This window comes from Rattus rattus, chromosome 2, assembly GCF_011064425.1.
Source record: "Rattus rattus isolate New Zealand chromosome 2, Rrattus_CSIRO_v1, whole genome shotgun sequence".
NCBI lineage: Eukaryota > Metazoa > Chordata > Mammalia > Rodentia > Muridae > Rattus > Rattus rattus.
Window position 1 is genome coordinate 106,358,348 of NC_046155.1, and position 20,926 is coordinate 106,379,273.

The window sequence follows — 20,926 nt, forward strand, 5'->3', positions numbered from 1 at the left end:
AGTATGCAGATGCTTGTTCTCACCTCTCATCACTGAGTTCAAAGAATAAAACTAGCTGTCAGCGGTCAGGATTGGAGGCAAGAGTCATTGTCTGACAAGACATCTCACCAGGAAAATCTCATGATTTTAAATCTTTAACTTAATTAGAAATAAGAATGTTTTATTATATACATTGTAAATAAAAGTTAGTTGTTACTTACAATACATTTCTAGCTTATTTGATTAAATAATTTGAAAAATTTCTTGTGTAGAAATGAGTAAATAATACGAACCTTAAGTAAAACCCTGAATTGTTGGCCCAATATTTGAATAACAAATTAATATGTAATGCTTTCAATATTTGTATGAAATAAAATTGAGTGAAACATTTATAAATCTCTTCCTTTTCTGTCTCCATCACAGCCTTAATCTACCAACAGCTACACTGTCCCATGGCTTTCCTGGAGTATGGGAACCGAACTGCAGTGACTGAGTTCATTTTATTGGGCTTAACAGATGACCCAGTTCTTAGAGTCATTCTCTTCACCATCATCCTGGCCATCTACCTGGTGACTGTGTCTGGGAACCTCAGCACCATCCTTCTAATTAGAGTCTCTCCCCAGCTCCATCATCCCATGTACTTTTTTCTCAGCCACTTGGCTTCTGTTGACATGGGCCTTTCATCATCTGTCACACCCAATATGCTTATCAACTTCCTGGCTGAGAGAAATACTATTTCCTACCTTGGATGTGGCATCCAGCAGAGCCTGGCTGATTTCCTTGGATCAGTTGAATGCTTCCTTCTGGCTGCCATGGCTTATGATCGCTTCATGGCAATCTGCAACCCACTCCTTTATACCGCCAAAATGTCCACACAAGTCTGTATCCAGTTGGTTGCAGGATCTTATATAGGGGGTTTTCTTAATACTTGCCTCATCATGTTTTACTTTTTCTCTTTTCTCTTCTGTGGGCCAAATATAGTTGATCATTTTTTCTGTGATTTTGCTCCTTTGGTGGAACTTTCGTGCTCTGATGTGAGTGTCTCTGTAGTTGTTATATCATTTTCTGCTGGCTCAGTTACTATGATCACAGTGTTTATCATAGCCATCTCCTATTCTTACATCCTCATCACCATCCTGAAGATGTCCTCAACTGAGGGCCGTCACAAGGCTTTCTCCACATGTACCTCCCACCTCACTGCAGTCACTCTCTACTATGGCACCATTACCTTCATTTATGTGATGCCCAAGTCCACATACTCTACAGACCAGAACAAGGTGGTGTCTGTGTTTTACATGGTGGTGATCCCAATGTTGAACCCCCTCATCTACAGCCTCAGGAATAATGAGATCAAGGGTGCTATCAAGAGACAGTTTAATAAGCAAACATTCTGCTAGAGTAATCTCTTTTTCAGTAAAACTTAATATACTAATAGCAATTATGAAAGACCAATATGATCACGATCTCAAGTTATGAACCTTCTTCTTCTTCTTCTCTCTCTCTCTCTCTCTCTCTCTCTCTCTCTCTCTCTCTATTCTCAGTATATGTAGTCACTTTTTAAATCACATTTTACTTTTTTGTTCTTTTACATTTATTTACTTTCTAATCACAGCTCCTTTCCTCCCACTCCTCCTAGTCTTACTCTTAAAATTTTCCTCCCCATTGTCCCTCCCCTTCTGCTCAAAGAAGGAGAGCTCCTTGATGTAAAACCCCACTCTGGAGCATCTATTCCCAGCAGGGTTAGGCATATCCTCTTCTAAGGGGACACTAAGAGACAGCCCAGGTAGGCAGAAGTGGATCCTACTGTATTGAATACAGCCTGATTCAGCCCCTGCTTTACTTGTTAGGAGACCTACGTGAAGATCAAGCTGCACATTTGCTTCAAATATATAGAGTGTTTAGTTCCAGCTCTTTCATGCTACCTGGTTGGTGGCCCAGACTCTGCAAGCCCTCATGGTCCCATGTTAGTTAACTCTATGGGTCTTCTTATGGTATCTTTGACCCACAACTTGCTCCCTTTTATCCTCCATACATTCACAAGTCTCCCAGGATCTGCTTGATGTTTGACCATGGGTATCTCCATCTGCCTCTGTCCACTGCTGGATGAAGCTTCTCAGGATGCAGTTATGGTTTCCTTTTTGCAAGTACTGGAGAATATCATTAATAGTGTCAGGGGTTTGCTCTTTCCTATGTGCTGGATCTCAAGTTGTGGCAGTCATGGGTTGGGTGCTCCATTTTAATCCCTGCACATCTTGTAGGCAATACAAATTGGGAGTTGAACATTTGGTGGGTGGAATAATGCCACCTTTTCCTCTTGAAGTCCTGCCACTTTAGTCCCTGTGTCCCCCTCTGGTATGAACCTTTGCTAGGGTTATCCCCATAAACTCCAGGTATCTTTTCCAGTACCAAGTCTTCAGCTAGTCACTGGAGAGGCTCCACTCCCCAGTGATTTTTATTTTCATCTCAACTCTCTCTCTCTCTCTCTCTCTCTCTCTCTCTCTCTCTCTCTCTCTCAACCACTCTCTGGAAACATAATCACCATACCCATTCACCTCCTCAACTCCTCTCCTAAGCATTTCCCTCTCTCCATCTACCTTTGATGGCTATATAGTTTCCCCTTCTGAGTGAGATTCATACATCCTACCTTGGGCCCTGCTATTACCCAGTTTCTTTGAATGCATGGCTTGTAGCATGGTTATCCTGCACTTTTTGGCTAATGTCCACTTATAAATGAGTGGATACCATACATGTCTTTCTGGGTCTGGTTTACCTCACTCAGGATGATATTCTCAAGTTCCACCCATTTACTTGCAAAACCGATGATATCTTTGCTTTTAATATCTGCCTAATATTTCATTGTGTAGATATACCACATTTTCTTTATCAATTCTTTAGTTGTGAGATATCTAGGTCATTTCCAGTTTCTAGCTATTATGAATAAAGCTGCAAACATAATTGAACAAGTGTCCCTGTGATAGAGTGGAAGATCTTTTGGGTATATGCAAAGGAGTGGTACAGCTGAGTCTAGAGGTAGAATGATTTCCCAGTTTCCTAGAAGCCACCAAATTGATTTCTAAAGCAGTTGTACAGTTGTACAATATTTCACTGGTAGTGGTGGAATATTCCCCTTGCACCATATCATCACCAGCATGTGCTATCACTTAAGTCATTGATCTTAGCCATTCTGATGGGTAAAATATGACATTTCAGGTTCGTTTTGATTGCATTTCCTTGATGACTAAATACATTGAACATTTCTTTAAGTGCTTCTCAGTCATTCAAGATTCCTGTCTTGAAAATTCTCAGTTTAATTGTGTACCCCATTTTTAATTGGCTTATTTGGATTGTTGGTGTCTAATTTCTTTAATTCTTTACAAATTTGGATATTAACCCTCTGCTGGATATAGCTTGGGTGAAGATCCTTTCTTAATCATTAACCTGCAGTTTTCTTATATAGAAGGTGTACTTCGCCCTAGAGAGGCTGCTGAATTTCATGAGGTCCCATTTCTCAAATGTTGATCACAGACTGAGCGATTGGTATTCTGTTCAGGAGACTCTCTCCTATATCAAGGCTATTCTCACTATCTGTTCAATTAGATTTAATCTATTTGGTTTCATTTTGAGGCATTTCATCTATTTAGATGTGAGTTTTCTGCAAGGTGATAAATATGTGTCTATTTCCACTCTTCTACATGCAGACATCCATTTAGACCAGCACAATTTGTTGAAGGTGATTTATTTAGTCCACTGTATAGTTTTGCCTTCATTTTTAAAAGTCAAATGTCGGGGTTGGGGATTTGGCTCAGTGGTAGAGTGCTTGCCTAGCAAGTGCAAGGTCCTGGGTTCGGTACCCAGCTCTGAAAAAAAAAAAGAAGAAAAGTCAAATGTCCTTATGTGTGGGGGTCTAATTCTGTGTCTTCAATGATTCCATTGATCAATCTGTCTGCTCCTATACAAATACCATACACTCTGTCTTATAAAATTTTATCTACATCACTTTTACCCTTTCTCCTTAACTCTTCCTAGTCCCAGGGCTCCCTCTTCCACCTCCATGTTCTTTCCACCAAAGCATAGTTATCCTACCAAAGGAAAAACTGTTAAAGGCAATTGGCTCTCCTTCTGGCAAATACAATTACTTCTCACCTAGAATTGGACTTTATAACTACCTACTATCTCCATGCTGAGATGTTGTCTGGTTTGAGCTCAGACATGGTGACACAGCTAACCTGATTTCATATCTACAACCATGCAGTTATGTCTGAGTAAAGTAGTCATCCTAAGATATCATTGTAGTCATTCAACACCTCATGCTCTTGCAGTCTTTCCATCTATTCCTTTACAGTGATATCTAAGCTTGTAGAGGGGAATGATATTGCTGTCCCATTTAGAGCTGTGCTTTTCACAGTTTTTAATTCTCTACACATTGAAGACTTTTGAGTTAATGGCCAGCTACTGTTAGGAGACACTTTTCTGATGATGATTAAGAAATTCTAGGAATTTTATGTCTGCCTCCCATCTTGCCATAGAATGATCACAGTCATGTGTTACCAAGCCTGGCTTTTATCTGAGTTCCAAGAATTCAAACACTTTTAAGCTTCAGGTCTTTATCCAATGGAGCTATCTTCCCAAATTACTAGTTTTGAAAGGACTACATGTACAGATAACCATTCAGTCCCTCAGAGCCTGTCTCTTGAATTGTGAAGAACTGAAGACCAACCCTTTTGGAGAGACTCACTTTCTTCTCACTATAATATCAGGGATGGAGGCAAGGCAGTGTGGTTACTCAGTGATTTTACAGTGTTATCCCAGAACCTCCCTCAGAATGGAAGGAGATTACCACCAGTCCAGGTATTCTCAATCAATTTTATTACTCAAAACAAAAGATAACTATTAAATTAATGAATAAGCTTTTTTATGAAAAACCATAAACTGGAAATCAGCTTGTAACTGTCTAACTGCTGAATAGATTAAAGTATTCATGTTAGGAGAAAGGCACAAAGCCATCATGAGTTTCTAGAGGAGGATGTCATCTGCATTTGTCTCAGAAAACTCTTTGAAGAATAAACTGAGAAGCTGGATGAAGAATTGGACTAGAATTGGACTAATAACCAAGGATTCCAGCCAGGATGAAATAAGGCTTACTGGAATAGCGTGTAAAGGAAGTCGACTACAGTATGAAAAATACCTATTTTTAAAGGCTGGAACATGGATCATACAGCATGGAATTTTTAATAGAAAGGAAGGCAAATGGGATGAGGCACACAGTGCCTCTGGTTCTATGCCTAGAGATATTTTAGGCTACATAAATAAAGGCTATGCTGCAGTAAGGACAAACAGATTGAATTTGGTGATGGTGGTTGTGGTGGTGGTAGTAGTGATGTGGCTGGAATTTGTAATACACAGTGTTACAAAGGGAGATCCATACATAGACAGCATTTCAAATTTTTCTGTAATTCTTTGACTGAAGATGAAGCTGAGCATATGTAGGATGAGACCGTGAGAGGCTTGGGGAAAATTATCCAATAGAGAAAGAATAACTACTAGAGATTATAAGTCAAACATCTACTAGAACTCACAGGAATATGAGTTGTTTGAGTTTTAGTTGACTAGGGTTCAGAGTCTTTCTTGAACATCATAACATATGATAGAGACCCCAGAAAGCCATTTTCTAAGGGTAGGACAAAGAAACTCTTTATGCATGTAGAAACTGAATTTCAAAACAAGTTTGAAGAGAATCAAGCAGAATACCACTAAAACAACCTCAAAACAAAGTCCAAATTTTTCTATAATTTTATATATTCAGTGTATCAATTTCATAAATCTGGCAGAGCAAATTAAGGCACATTTAATGGCCTAAGGCCATATTGTTTCATAGATGGATAGGTATGGTTTCAGTAATAATTTCTCCCATTGGCTCATAAATTTGAATGTTTGGCTACCAGAAAGTTGCACTATTTGAAAGAATTGGGAGACATGGCCTTGTTGGAGGAAGTCTGTTACTGGAGATGGACTTTGAGGTTTTCAAAAGTCCAAGCCCAACCCCATTGGCCCACTCTTCCAATGTAGTGTGTTTCAGTTGAATGCTGTTTTGGGTCCACTGAGGCTATAATTAAGATGTCTGTAGGCTGCTGAAATGAGTTCCCCAAGTTTTTCAAGTTATTGGCTAAACATAGTTCTTCACAGACTAGACCGGAGATCCCTGCAGTGGTTATTCCTGGTTGTCAACTTGACTGTATCTGGAATGAACTAAAATCAAGAATTGGAAGACTCACCTGTGGTCCTGAGCTTGAGGCTGGGATGTATAAAATTATGACTTGGATCTTGGCATGGAGATCTTGAGGCATCATGGCTATGAATCCCAGGAGACTAAGGCAAGAAGATCTCTGAGTTCAACGACATCTGGGAGTTCAAGGTACACCTTCTGCTGGAGACCTACATAAGGACATTGGAAGAAGAAAGATTGTCTCTCTCTCTTCTTTGCCTGCCTGCCTTGTGGGACTGAGCAACTGCTAGATCCTGGACTTCTATTCACAGCTGCTGCTGACCATTGTTGGGGAGTTGGACTACAAATCATAAGTCATCAACAAATGTCCTTATTATATAGAGACTACCCATAAGTTCTGTAACTCTATAGAACCCTGATTAATACAATCCCTATCCTTGCTGTTTCTTGGTAATGGTGACTTACTTCTATGAGATTCTACCATTTGTTATTTTGACTTAATCTTCTGAAGCATCTCTGACATTAAAGATTCCTCTTTTAATGGTTAAAAAAAGAAGTATGCTAATCCATTGGTATGATAAAGCATTAGAAAGTGGTTTACAAGTTTCCTCTCCCCACTGTAGGACATTTCATTGTAGGACTCACTTTTAAGTCCTGAGAGTCTCTCACCTCCCAGATATCTGATACAGTCTAGAGGGGCCCCACATTCTACCTCCAAAGGTTGCTTGTTTTCCTTTATTTCTGATGAGCCTCAGTGTTTTAGTCCTGTTCCTCCCATCCCAGTACCTGATCATGTTTCCCTCCTCCCCTCCCTGACCCCTCTCAGGTCCCTCCCTCTTTCCCCACTCCTGTGATTGATTTCTTCTCCCTCCCAAGTGGGATTGAGGCATCCTCACTTTGGTCCTTCAGCATGTTAACCTTCGTTAGTACAGTGGATGTATCTAGCACATGTTTTGGCTCTGAGAGTATTGTTAGGTGTGTGTTTCTTTTTCTGGAGAAGTCAACCAGGTCTCAAGGGATGGAGTGAGGATTGAAAAACAATCAGACAAAATTACAACGTGACTCCAGCCAGTACTAAAGCTAAAGAAGCTTTATTCTTTCCCAGTCTGCTTTTATATCATTCAAGGTACATCTCAAAAAACCTGGTCAGTACTTAGATCAAAGACAAAGTAATCAAGTGAAGTAGTATACAAAGAGATCACACTAGATAGTAATCAAGCAAAGTAGTAAGGAAAAGGATCACACAAGATAGTAATTAAGCAAAGCAGTAAACAAAGCCCCATGGTCACTGTTTCTAATATTCTTATCTGAGCCTACTTCTTTGTCCAAGCTCAGTGACTAATGCCTAATTCCTAGAAACAGTATCAAAGCTCTCAACAATATCTAAGGGAAGCATAACACCACAGAGAGAAAAGCCAGAGGACAACTAGCTTTCCTTCTACTGCATGGGTTCCAGGCCTTGAACACAGGTTACCAGGCTTGATGCCTGATGATGTTACTGATTATCCTGTCTTTCTGGTCCCTCAAAAAAGGATTATTTAGTAATACAATGCATTACTCATAGGAGGGCCAGATATAACATCCTGCTTTATACCATATACTTCATTAGCAATGTGATTTTTATACATCTAAATAAACTTTGAAGGACCCTGAAAATGTATCTGATGCTATTATAAGTTTATTGCATGTGGCACTTTGAGTATGCTTGGCACAGGTGTTGGCACTATTGGGAGGTGTGGCCTTTTGGAGTAGGTGTGGCCTTGTTGGAGGAAATGTGTCACTGTGGTGGGTATGCTTTGAGAACTTCCTACTTCCTGCCTGAGGATTACAGAGTCTTTTCCTTTTTGGTCTTCTGAACAAGACAGACAAATCTTGATTCCTTCTCTAGCACTGTGTCTGACTGGATGCTGCCATGCTTCATGCCATGATCATAATGGACTAAATCTTTGAACCAGTAATTTAGCCCCAATTAAATGTTGTTCCTTAGAAGAGTTGCCTTGCTCATGATGTCTCTTCTAAACAATGTGAACTCTAACCAAGATATGGCATCTCAGAGGGATAGGCTTCTAAGTAAGCCTATCCAATCCACACAGTCAGTGCAACACTTTCAAACAACCTTGAAAAAGATGTCATCTCTGAAGAGATTTCAAGTTTGCAAATGATTCTTTCATATATTGTCATTATTTTTCCTTTCTTCTACATATTTTACAAATTGCTTAATTTGACTAACAATTTCTCAGTTAGTCCATCATTACAGGTAATACATAACAGTAGAAAAGAAGGCATAGAAATAGAAAGGCATAGCAATAGAAAGGCACAGCAATAGAAGGACATAGCAATAGAATGTAACAGAAGCATGAATCTGACTTCTCACATATCATCTACAACTAGAGAATAGAGCGTAATCAGGAATTAGGGTCAGCATGTAATATCTCAAATACTGTTCCAAATAACATCCTTCTTACTGCCAGCCTGCACTTCTTCAAGAATCATAATTGGACTAAACAACTCAATCACCTAGAGATAAATTAGCTTGCTTCCCATGACTTGTTCAGCCTGCTTTTTTTTTAAGGTAACCTAGAACCATTTGCTCAGTGGTGCCATCACTAACAGTGAGCTAGACCCATTCACATTAATAGCTATCAAGTCACACTACCCTAGAGACTTACTTATAAGCCAGTTCTATGGAAGCATACTCTTAACTAAGAAACTAACAGGTATAGTAGCCCAATGAATTTCAGTAGATTTTCTTGCCTGGGCATGGGTAAGAAGCCATTAAAATCAACGTATCAATAGCCATACCATTGAAGAAAATTACATCTAGCAAACATGAATTGACAATAATTCCGGATGGAAGGATGGAGCATCATAGACTCCTTCCCATTCATGATGCAATCATGACAGTGCAAATCTAAAATTGGTCTTCTTCAGGTAACCACAACTCCATGCATCCATAAGAGCAAAAGCTCATGTCATGTCCAGATGACTTTTCTGCTTCACATCTCATCCTTTGGCTCCTTTATTCATTTGCCTCTTATTCCATGCATCTTCTTTTAATTATATTTTTAATCAATAGAAATTAGAAAATGAATGCTTTCAGTTAACCCTATAACTTGGAAGGACAAACCAACATTGGAAAAATACTTGTTCCCAGAAATCACAGCTTCTATTTTACAGAAACCTGTGAGTAGCACATTTGTGGACAAGATCATTTGCCCACATGCCTGTAAACCATGTTTATGTATTTTTATGGAGATTTTAGTGTTTAATTTATTTTTTTAGTGTGTGATAGTTTTCCTCTCATTAATAAATAGATTTTTTTCTTTCACCTAATGTATCCTGATTATGGTTTCTCCTCCCTCTACTCTTTCCAGAACCTCTCTACCTCCCTTTCCATCTGGATCAGTCCCCTTTCTCTCTCTCAAGAAAAATAAATGGACTTCTATGTCATAAGATCCAAATGCTGGCCAGATTTGGTATTGTCATTTACTTGCTTAAAACATAAAGGTCAGGTAGCTCCTCTTGCCTAAAGGCAACCTAAGGGATATTCTGGCATTGTCTTACTGCTGATTGATTATAATAAAGATCTGAGAGCCAATATCTGGAGCAGAAAGTACTGGGAGGGGGAGGGGGCAGAACTACTCTGCAGACATTGAGACAGGAAGGGTAAAATCAGAGAGCAGATTCAAAACAGACATGAAAGGGAATGGAAGGGACATTTTAGTAGATTGGGGAGACAAAGAGCTAAACACATGGAGCTGTGTAGTTCTGGCAGAAGAAACAGGAGGGTACTAACTTACTTCCATCCTCTCCACCTTCAGGGCATGGGGGATGCAGAATGTAGCCTTAGATGGGGATCCTAACCTAGGTGAGCAACAATGCAGGTTGAGTCCAAGGAGGCATAGGTTACTAAACTCCAGGACAATGAAGGGGACTATAAGATGGCTACAGGGATCCTAGAATCAGAAGGAAGGGGGTCTCCAGCTTAGCTCTGGGGTAAGTATCCTTGTCCAGAGGGCAGAGGGGTCTTCTGTGGGGAACTTAGGAAGCACAATTCTATATGACAAAGTTTTCCCAATAGCAGTTCTTGATGACAGAAATAGTCCTTATTTGTCCAAACTGTTTATTCATTGTTCATCATGGAAAAATGGGTGCATACCACTTACTCAGGGTGGACCATATATTTCCTTAGCATCAGGTAAGTTTCTCCAAGTATGGTAGCCATCAGGCTCTGGTAGAGAGCTTCTTTGTTGCTGGAAGGTCCCAAGGCTGTCTGTCATATGTGGGTTTCAACTTATGCTGATCTTGAAAGTTTTCAGTCAGATGATGTGTCTGGAAAAAGGCAGCTTCATGGCCCCAGGTAGATCCAAGGAGATACCAGGTCCTTTTCTGTTTGGCCTGTGACAGCCAACATTGTCTTTCCCCACTGTTGTAGAGATAAACCTGTAGAATAATCATAATAGGGGAGCAGAACCTAAGCAGGGGGATGACTGTGTAGGGGGTTCATATATATGCCAAGCCTGCAACATTTTACCTGTGTTGTATTAAGCAAAGCACAGGGAAGAGTTGGGAATTTATCTGATTTTGCTAGCTAAGGAAGAAAATATCATATTAATTATGTATCAGTAATAGGCACTAACAGCTTATCTATTAAGGGAAACTGGCTCAAATAGATATTATTATTTTATTAAGGATCAAATAATGATTTTGATCATGGTTGTTTTGGGTAGGTCAAATATGATTTTGAAGCTTAAAAGAAATTTTAAACAAATTGAGAAATGTTAGAATAATTTTGGGTTAAAAGCACGAACATTGTTTCAGATATTCCTTTCAGGGAAAAAAAGAAACTTTTAAACAAAGAAACATGAATAATTTGGGGTTGAGGGTTTCAGGCGTATTTTTTCAAATCCTCAACAAGCTGAGAAATTAGGTTAAGTTACATCAGCTAGTGGAGAGACTGCCCCAGCAAAAGGTAAAAAGAGTTAAACTATATAAATGTGTTGTATCTTTATTATTGAACCGATGGTGGCATCTGAGAAAACTCTCACAAAGTAGACTTACTTTTGTTGTGGCAATAATTTGTTGGTTTTGTGTCTTCAAAATTGAATGTTGGAATATTTTCTAGGCAGATAAAGAACCTCTGAACTCTAAGATCCAAAGATATGATCAAAGACTTATCCTTAATATAAAAAATTACTTTTAAAAATACCTTGAATAAGTGCCTACCAAGAAATTATAATATATGGAGTGGCATAAGCAAACACTTGTTAGATGAGTATAAAGAAAACTGTGAAATTTAATTAAAAAAGAAATCATCTCATTAGACTTATAATGTATAACATTCGACTTAGGAATAAACTACTAATATTCCTGAAAGAGATGCCCAAGTTGAAGTGTCCTCACTGATACTTATATCAAAAATTAAACAATTAATATAAATCTTTAACTTCTGAAAGATGTTAATGGAAAAATATTTCAAAGACCATTATATACCTTGCTCATGGCCAATGAATTTGAATAATTTGTTCATTCAACCTCATACTGTAGATAAGACTGGTCTTGACTTCAACCACCATATTATATCAGGCAAAAATGCAGTATCTAAATCAATCAATAAATTTTTAAAGAAAAAGTACCACTCAATTTGTAATCCAATGTAATTTCAATATATGTGCAAAAGAATTGATTTTGACCTTGTTTTACAAGACACAAAAAGTTTAACTCAAATAAGTAATTTAAAAGTGTAAAACTCAGACTCAAGTAGAACAGCTTTCCTGGAAGGATAGCAGACTAGAACATGCTTCCATGTGTTCTGTTTAAGAAGGCTCTATATTGTTAAGGTCCTTTGGCTGAAGACAACACTACAGATGAGACTTAAGTCATCAAATGTGGAAAAATAGCACTGGTGTCTAACTAGAAGCTTCACTCCTACTGACTAGTGTTCTTGGTAATGGAAATAATTGACAAAATACCATAGGAGAAAGGCAAAAATCAGTATTACCCAGTGACAAACTCTGAGTTCTATAAGAGTGGCAAGCCTGAAATATATACTAGTCAAATAGTGACACAAATGCTATGGGAGTAACCAACAAGTTTTTGTATATTGGATGTAAGACCTACTCTGTTAAATTAAACCCATACCTGACACTGCTAAAGTTGCCATTAACTTGAGACTAGATAAGTTATGGTCCTAGGGGAAGACTACTACTATAATTCTGGTACGGAATATAGAAATTAAATTAACTCATAATGACATACTGCTACAATCATGCATTGGTATTTTTCTCAAATACTTATATCAGAGTAGGTCTTCCCTGCCATATATGGGAATCAATTTAGAAACCACTAATTGGCGAATGTGCACTGAATCAGATACTTCGAAGCAATCAGTCTTAAATGGGAACCTTTCATCAACCGCCATACCAGTAAACACAAAGCTATATGAAATTTATATGAGCTGGCAAAGGGAAAATCAGTTTTCTCTAAAGGATTCTCATATTACTGAATATATTAATCACAATTCAAAGCAAGCCCCATGCCCAGAATTAGTTAGCCAACAGACAAACACAGACACACCATTAATGGCATTTTAAAAGCACTTTTTGTATTAGTAGACTATTATTTTGATTCTCTCTCTTCTCTCTCTTCTCTCTCTCTCTCTCTCTCTCTCTCTCTCTCTCTCTCTCTCGCTCTCTCTCTTTCTCTCCCTCTCACTGGTTCTTGTTTATAGTTTTGTTTTTGTTTCTTTGAAACAGAAAAAATAAAGTTGGGTGGATAGGGAAGTGAGGATGTTTGGGGAGACACTGGGAGAGGGGAAATCATAATCAAAATATACCATGAGAAAGTTTATCCACAAAAGAGAAGACTCAGTATAAGAAAGAATATATTGTAATCTGATGACAGAGAGGAAAAGGTTAATATCAGAAAGGTTCATTATTGCTCTATAATACAGCTTGAGGTCAGGGATAGTGACACCCCCAGAAGTTCGTTTATTGTTAAGAATATTTTCGCTGTCCTGGGTTGTTGGTAATTCCAAATGAATTTGCAAATTGTTCTTTCTAACACTGTGGAGATTTGAGTTGGAATTTTGATGGGGATTGCATTGGATATGTAGATTGCTTTTGGCAAGATGACAATTTTTACTATGTTAATCCTGCCAATCCATGAGCATAGGAGATCTCTCCATTTTCTGACACCTTCTTTGATACTTTTCTTGAGAGACTTGAAGATATTGTCATACAGATATTTCACTTGTTTGGTTAGTGTTAACCCAATATTTTAATATTTAATATTTCATAATATTTGTGGCTATTGCAAAGGGAGTTGGTTCCCTAATATCTTTCTCAGCCTGTTTATCATTTTTCTAAAGGAAGGGTGATTATTTATTTGAGTTAATTTTATATCCAGCCACTTTGCTGAAGTTGTTTATCAGGTGGAGAATTTATATGGCAGAATTTTTGGAGTTGTTTATGTATACTATCATATCATCTCCAAATAATGACACTCTTATTTTTTCTTTGCCAATTGGTATCCCTTTGATCTCTTTTTGTTGTGTTATTATTCTAGTTAGCACTTTGAGTACTATATTTAATAGATATGGGAAGAGTAGGCATCCTTGTCTTGTCCTTGATTTTAATGTGATTTCTTCATGTATCTCTCCACTTCATTTGATATTGGCTGTTAGTTTGCAGTAAAATTTTTTTGGTTGGATATTTTTTATTTACATTTCAAATGTTATCCCATTTCCGGGTTTCCTGTCCATAACCCTCCTATCTGATTCCCCTTCCCACTTCTTGATAAGGGTGTTCCCCATCCAACCAGCCACCATTTCCTGCCTCCCCACCCTAACATTCACCTACACTGGGGCATCAAGCCATGGCAGGACAAAAGGCTTCTCCCACTGGTGCCCAACAAGACCATCCTCTGCTACTTACACAGCTTGAGCCATTGGTATATTCATGTGTACTCTTTGGGTAGTGGTTTAGTAACTAGGAGTCTGATTGGTTGGTATTGTTATTCTTATGCCCCTTCAGCACCTGCAATACTTTCTCTAACTCTTACAATGGGGATCCCATTCTAAGTTCAATGGTTGGCTGCAAGCACTGGCCTCTGTATTTGTCCTACTCTGACAGAGCCTCTCAGGAGACAGCTATATCAGGCTCCTCTCAGCATGCACTTCTTGGCATCATTAATACAGTCTGGGTTTGGTGGCTGTATGTATGTGGGTTGCATCCCCAGGTGGGACAGGTTCTGAATTCCTTCAGTCTCTGCTTGTTCCCCCTCTTTAGAAGAACTGAAGCATTTGCACTTTGTCAACCTTTTTCTAGAGCTTCATGTGGTCTATGAATTGTATCTTGAGCAATCTAAGCTTTTGGACTATTATAAACTTATCAGTGAGTGCATATTGTGTGTGTGTGTGTGTGTGTGTGTGTGTGTGTGTGTGTGTGTGCACGCATTATCTTATTCAGGATGATATTTGTAGTTCCATCCATTTGCTTATGAATTTCATGAAGTCATTGTTTCTAATAGCCGAGTAGTACTCTATTGTGTAGATGTACTACATTTTCTGTATCCATTCCTCTGTCGAAGGACATTTCTAGCTTCAGGCTATTAGAAATAAGGCTGCTATGAACACACTGGATCATATGCCCTTGTTATATGTCTGAGCATCATTTTGCTATATGCCCACGAGTCATATAACTGCATCCTCATATAGTACTATGTCCAATTTTCAGGGAAACCTCCAGAATGAATTCTAGAGTGGTTGTACCAGCTTGCAGTCCCACCAAAAATGGAGGATTGTTCCTCATTTTCCACATTCTTGCCAGCATCTCTTATCACCTGAGCCATTCTAACTGGTGTGAAGTGGAATCTCAGGGTTGTTTTGATTCAGGGATGCATTTCCCTGATGACTAAAGATAGTGAACATTTTTTTTTAGGTACTTCTTAGACATCTGGTATTCCTCAGTTGAGAATTCTTCTTTTTAGCTCTGTACCCCATTTTAATAGGGTTATTTGACTCTCTGGAGTATAACTTCTTGAGTTCTTGTATATATTGGATATTAGCCCTCTATCAGATATAGGTTGATGTTTTGTTCTAATGACAGTGTCCTTTGCCTTACAATTTGCTTTGCAATTTTATGAGGTCGCATTTGTTGATTCTTGATCTTAGAACATAAGCCATTGGAGTTCTGTTCAGGAAATTTTCCCCAGTGCCATCGTGTTGAAGGCTAAGGCTTTTTTTTCTATTAGTTTGAGCATATCTGATTTTATGTGGAGGTCCTTGATCCACCTTGAGCTTTGTACAGGGCAATAAGAATGTATCTATTTGTATTCCTCTACTTGCTGACATCCAGTTGAGCCAGCACCATTTGTTGTAAATGGTTTTTTGCCACTGGATGGTTTTAGCTCCTTTGTCAAAGATCAACTGACCATAGGTGTGAGGGTTCATTTCTGGGTCTTCAATTCTGTTCCACTGACCTACCTGCCTGTCTCTGTACCAATACCATATAGTTTTTATCACTATTGTTCTGTAATACAGCTTGAGTAAATTGCTTTTATTATGTTTTTATATGGGCCTTGAATTCCCAATATCTCCAACACTTTTAACATGAAGGAGTGTTGTATTTTATCAAATGCTTTTTCTGTATCTAAAGAGATGATCATGTGATTTTTTTCTTTGAGTTTTTTATCTAGTGGATTTTCATAAATTGAACCAACCTTGCATCCCTGTGATGAAGCTGACTTGATCATAGTGAATGATGGTTTTGATGTGTTCTTGGATTCAGTTTGCAAGAATTTTTTCCTCCTTTTTTTGATGTTTTTTCTCCATCTTTATTAACTTGGGTATTTCTTGTTTGCATTTCAATTGTTATACCCTTTCCCAGTTTCTGGGCCAACATCCCCTTAACCCCTCCCCCTCTCCTTCCATATGGGTGTTCCCCTCCCAATCCTCCCCCCCATTACCTCCCTCCCTCCAACAATCACGTTCACTGGAGGTTCAGTCTTGGCAGGACAAAGGTCTTCCCCTTCCACTGGTGCTCTTACTAGGCTATTCATTGCTACCTATGAGGTTGGAGCCCAGGGACAGTCCACTATAGTATTTTTGCATTGATATTAATAAGCAAGATTGGTCTAACGTTCTCTGTTTTGGTTCAGTCCAGTGTGGTTTAGGTATCATAATAATTGTAACTTCATAGTATGAATTAGATAGTGTTCCTTCTGTTTTTCTTTAAGGAATAGTTTGACAAATATTGGTATCAGATCTTTTTTGAAGGTCTGGTAGAATTCTGAACTAAATACATGTGGTTCTGGGCTTTTTTTTTTTTTTTTTTTTTTTTTTTTGGTAGGTTTTAATGCCTTCCTCTATTCCCTTATAGGTTATGGGCCTGTTTAGAACATTTACGTGCTGTTGATTTAACTTTAGTATGTGGTATCTGTCTAGAAAACCATTCATTTCATCTACATTTTCCTGTTTTGTTGAGTTGAGTATAAGCTTTTGTAATAAGACCTGATGATTTTTTAATTCCCTTCATTTCTGATGTTATGTCTCCCTTTTCAATTCTGATTTTGTGGATTTGGATACTACCTCTGGGTCATTTAGTAAGTTCGTTTAGTGGTTTATCTATCTTTTTGATTCTCACATGGACCAGATTTTGGTTTTGTTGATTCTTTGTATTGTTCTCTTTGTTTCTAGTTGGTTGATTTCACCCCTGTGTTTGACTGTTTCCTGCCTTCTTCTCCTGTTGTTTGAGTTTACTTTTTTTTTGTTCTGGAGCTCTCAGGTGTGCTATTAAGTTCATAATTTAAGATCTCTCTGGTTTCTTTACATGGGCACTTAGTGATATGAATTTTCCTCTTAGTACTCCTTTCATTTTGTCCCGTAAATTTGCTTCTTATCAGACCCAAATACATCAACATTTTTATTAAAATCCAGGAAGTTTTTTAATTTCTTTCTTTTTTTCTTGCCTGACCAAATTATCATTGAGTAGAGAGTTGTACAATTTCCATGCATATGTGAGCTTTCTGTTGTTTTTGCTGTTATTGACGATAGGCTATGGTGGTCTGAAAGTACACATGGGATTGTTTCAATCTTCTTGTATTGGTTGAGGGTTGTTTTGTGACCAATTATATGGTCAGTTTTGGGGAAGGTACTATGAGGTGCGGAGAACAAAGTGTATTATTTTGTTTTAGGGTGAAATATTCTGTAGAGATCTGTTAAATCCATTTGTTTTATACCTCTATTAGTTTCTCTGTGTCTTTGTTTAGTTTTCCTTTCATTGGTGAGAGTGGTGTTTTGAAGTGTCATTCAATGTGTGTTTTGAGCTTTAATGATTTTTTTATGAATGTGGGTTGCCTTGCATTTGGGATATAGATGTTCAGAATTGATACTTTCTCTTGGTGGATTTTCCCTTTGATGAATATGAAGTGTCCTTCCTCCTCACACTTGATAACATTTGGGTGAAAGTTTATTTTAATGGGTATTAGGAAGGCAACTCCAGCTTTTTCTTCAGATTATTTGCTTACAAGTCCTTTTCCCACCCTTTTACACTGAGATAGTGTCCTTGTTATTGAGGTGTGTTTCTTGTATGCAGCAAAATGCTGGGTCTTGTTTACATATCCAGTCTGTTAGCATATGTCATTTTACAGATTAGTTAAGTCTATTAATATTGAGAGATATTAAAGACAGATGACTATTGGTCATCTGCTTCCTATGTGTAATGTATCTCCTGGAATGTCTCCAGCTGTATTTTCAGATGCCCTGGATGCAGCAGATGTCTTGGTACACCTCAGGATCTGGTATCAAATGCTCTGAGTGCAGATGATCTTCTGACATGTTCCAAAATATGGTGTCTTCCAAGAAAGAAACAAGTTAGCAGTCAATACTCTGAATGTAGTGGATCCTCTGGTATGCCTCAGGATATAGTCTCTTCAGGAAGCAGACTAGGTAGGAGTCTATTCCAGCAGAAAAAAAACAGGTGGAAAAGGGTGATTTTCATTTTTTAAATTTTACTTCTTTTTGCAATTTTTTTTATTATTTCATTCAACTTCTTGTGCATCTTGGGTCTTCATTGGGACATTTTAAAATTCTTGAAGGTATTCATAATCATTGTTTTAAAGTCCTTGTGCTGTATTTCAGCTAAATTACTTTTCTCAAAAACTACAACAACAGTGTTACTGTTTCCAGGAGGAGACATATTGTCTTAGTTGCTGATATTTATGTTTGTACTTGGATCTAGGTATCTATAATTAGGACAGTTGTGTTTCTGGGTGTAGCTCTGTGCTCTCAACTTTGTTCATAGGACATTTCTGTTTTTGGTTAATGTTGCAGCAATCTGGGCCCTAGTGTACCAATCAGTGGGGAACACTGGTAGAGAGCATTTTTTTCTTTTTTTTTTTTTTGTTTTTAATTGTTTTTTTTTTTTTGTGGGGAGGGGTTGTTCATTTGTTTGTGCTTTGGTTTTGGTGTTTGGTTAGTGGTGATTCACCAAGCAATGGCCTTTGATCTGAAAGAACAGCTGGTCCTGTATAAGTACAGTAGCTGTGTCGTCTCCAGTAAAGAAATTTTCTGTGGGTCACAGTGTAGTCACAAAGCAATGGGGGTGGGCTAGAAGGAATGCCTTAAAAGGGTTTTCTATAATAAATGAGGGAACCATAGATATGCATCAAAAGGACAAATCCTAAAGAGATGAAGATGGTCTGGCAGGAGTTTCTTAGACAGGTAGACAAAAACAAGTTTAAAAGTAGTCTAAAAAGAGTAGAATGAAGGTAGAGAGGAGGACATAGTGAGCTTACTTGGGTCCCAGGTAACTGTGGTGGCTCTCAGGTACTTCATAAATATCTGTTTTGACTGTCCACAGATAGCAGTCACAAAGGAATAGAGTTGTGTTAGAAGTAATAGACAAAAATTCTCATGAGAAAGATAAAAAGGAACCCCAAATCTTCACAATTTGGCTAATTCCCAAGATGGTGCAAATAAACAAGGACAAGAAGAATTTTATTTCAAGAAATATTTCTATTTGAGTTAATTGAAAATAATGTAAATAGTGTACTCATATACAAAACATCAAAAATAAATTTAAAAAAATATGTGTAGGGATGGGAGTCCATGAGAGTCATTATTCTACTTTGGCATGATATATTTGCATTGCCATTGTTCAAGTCTTACCTAGTCATATTTCTGAGTTGTTGTTATGGGTATAGTTTCCCTGTTGGTTCTAGAAGATTTCACAACTTAATTAATAGTTCTCTAACTCTTTCTTTTTCTCCTTCCTTTCAAATTGTTTCCTGAGCCTTGGATGCAAGACTGATGTTATAAAGAGTTGGGCTGGGTTCTTCATAATCTGTATTAAAGACCAGTTGTAGTTTTTTTGTAGGAGTCTCCATTTGCTGATGAGAAGTTTCTTTGATGTGGACTGAGAACTTCCCTGATCTGTTGCAGCAAGAATAATATTTAGAATGTAAGTAAGAGCTTATCTAGTAAAGGGGCCGTAGTAGGCATTCTTTAAGATATGTAAACTCACTAGCCCTATATACCTGATTATGTTTATAATACCAGGTATGATTTGACTCCTATTGATTAGGATGCTCATGAGTAATAAGGGAGAATTAGTCTCTCCTGAAGATGAGTCCTCTAATTTGTTATCCAATACAAAGTGGTCAGCATTGAAATCATATACACTGAAGCAACATTGAAAGAACTCAGCAGAATATATTTGCCTATTTCTGCACATGCTTCTTTAGTTTATGTTATTTCAAACATGGTGGTAGTCAGTCTTGGTTCTGGGATAGCACAGTATCTAGGCCAAATATATTTTTGAAAGGAATAGATGAATGGTTTTCTCATATTTGGTTGTATAGCCTCATTGGTGACAGACATCCAAACAATACATTCTAGCATCCAATGTGACCTAAGTCAATCCTAAATCAATTCTTACCTGACCCATGAATACATTTAAGCTCAATATCTGCACACTGTCATCTATAAAACAGAAGATTCTCTCTCTCTCTCTCTCTCTCTCTCTCTCTCTCTCTTTCCCTTCCTCTCTCCCTCCCTCCCTCCCTCCCTCCCTCCCTCTGTGTGTGTGTGTGTGTGTGTGTGTGTGTGTGTGTACACAAATAATTATTCTAAACTAAGATAATGGCCTATTAATATAGCCCAGCTGGTAGAATCTGTGTGCCTGACATTCATAAAGCACTGTACTAGACCTCAAATATCGCATAATCTGGGTTTTGGATATTTGTAAATTAAGTACTTGGGAGATGGAGGCAGGAAGATCAGAAGTTCAAATCTTCCATATCAGGTTCAAATTTAACCTGGATTACAAGATACTACCTTATAATTTACATCAAACATAAGTACATAACAAAAAGGGGAGCCTTGGCTGCTATCTATGTATGTATATTGATGTGCAATATGTGTCGGCAAGAAGTATGCATGTGTTTATGTGAGTCCAGGTGCATGGATGCTATAGTACGCATATGAAGGTCAGAAGGCGATATTGCTGTAAATCGAAATATGCCATTTCTGATACAGGATTTTTTTTCTATCATCCACAGATCCATAATCCCTGCTAGTGTACCATGGAGTTTTCAGTGTTGATCATATCTCTGCCTCTCCTCTGCCAGCAGGGACAGGACTTTGTTTCTTTTAGTTTTATTTTATTCCTTTATTTTTCCCAAACTGCTCCCCATCCTTGTCCCTTTCCCATTGACACTTTCCCT

General features: G+C 38.0%; 1 protein-coding gene across 1 annotated transcript; it reads left to right on the top strand.

The window, feature by feature from the left end:
- The first annotated feature begins 431 nt into the window (after nt 1–431).
- LOC116894204 (olfactory receptor 497) lies at nt 432–1,376 on the top strand. Its single transcript, XM_032895917.1, has one exon. It carries the CDS (start codon nt 432–434, stop codon nt 1,374–1,376), a length of 945 nt encoding a protein of 314 aa, XP_032751808.1.
- Nucleotides 1,377–20,926: the final 19,550 nt, after the last annotated feature.

What these genes read in the sequence shown, in the direction of transcription:
- LOC116894204 (XM_032895917.1), top strand. Translation starts at nt 432, where the DNA reads ATGGCTTTCCTGGAGTATGGGAACCGAACTGCAGTGACTGAGTTCATT.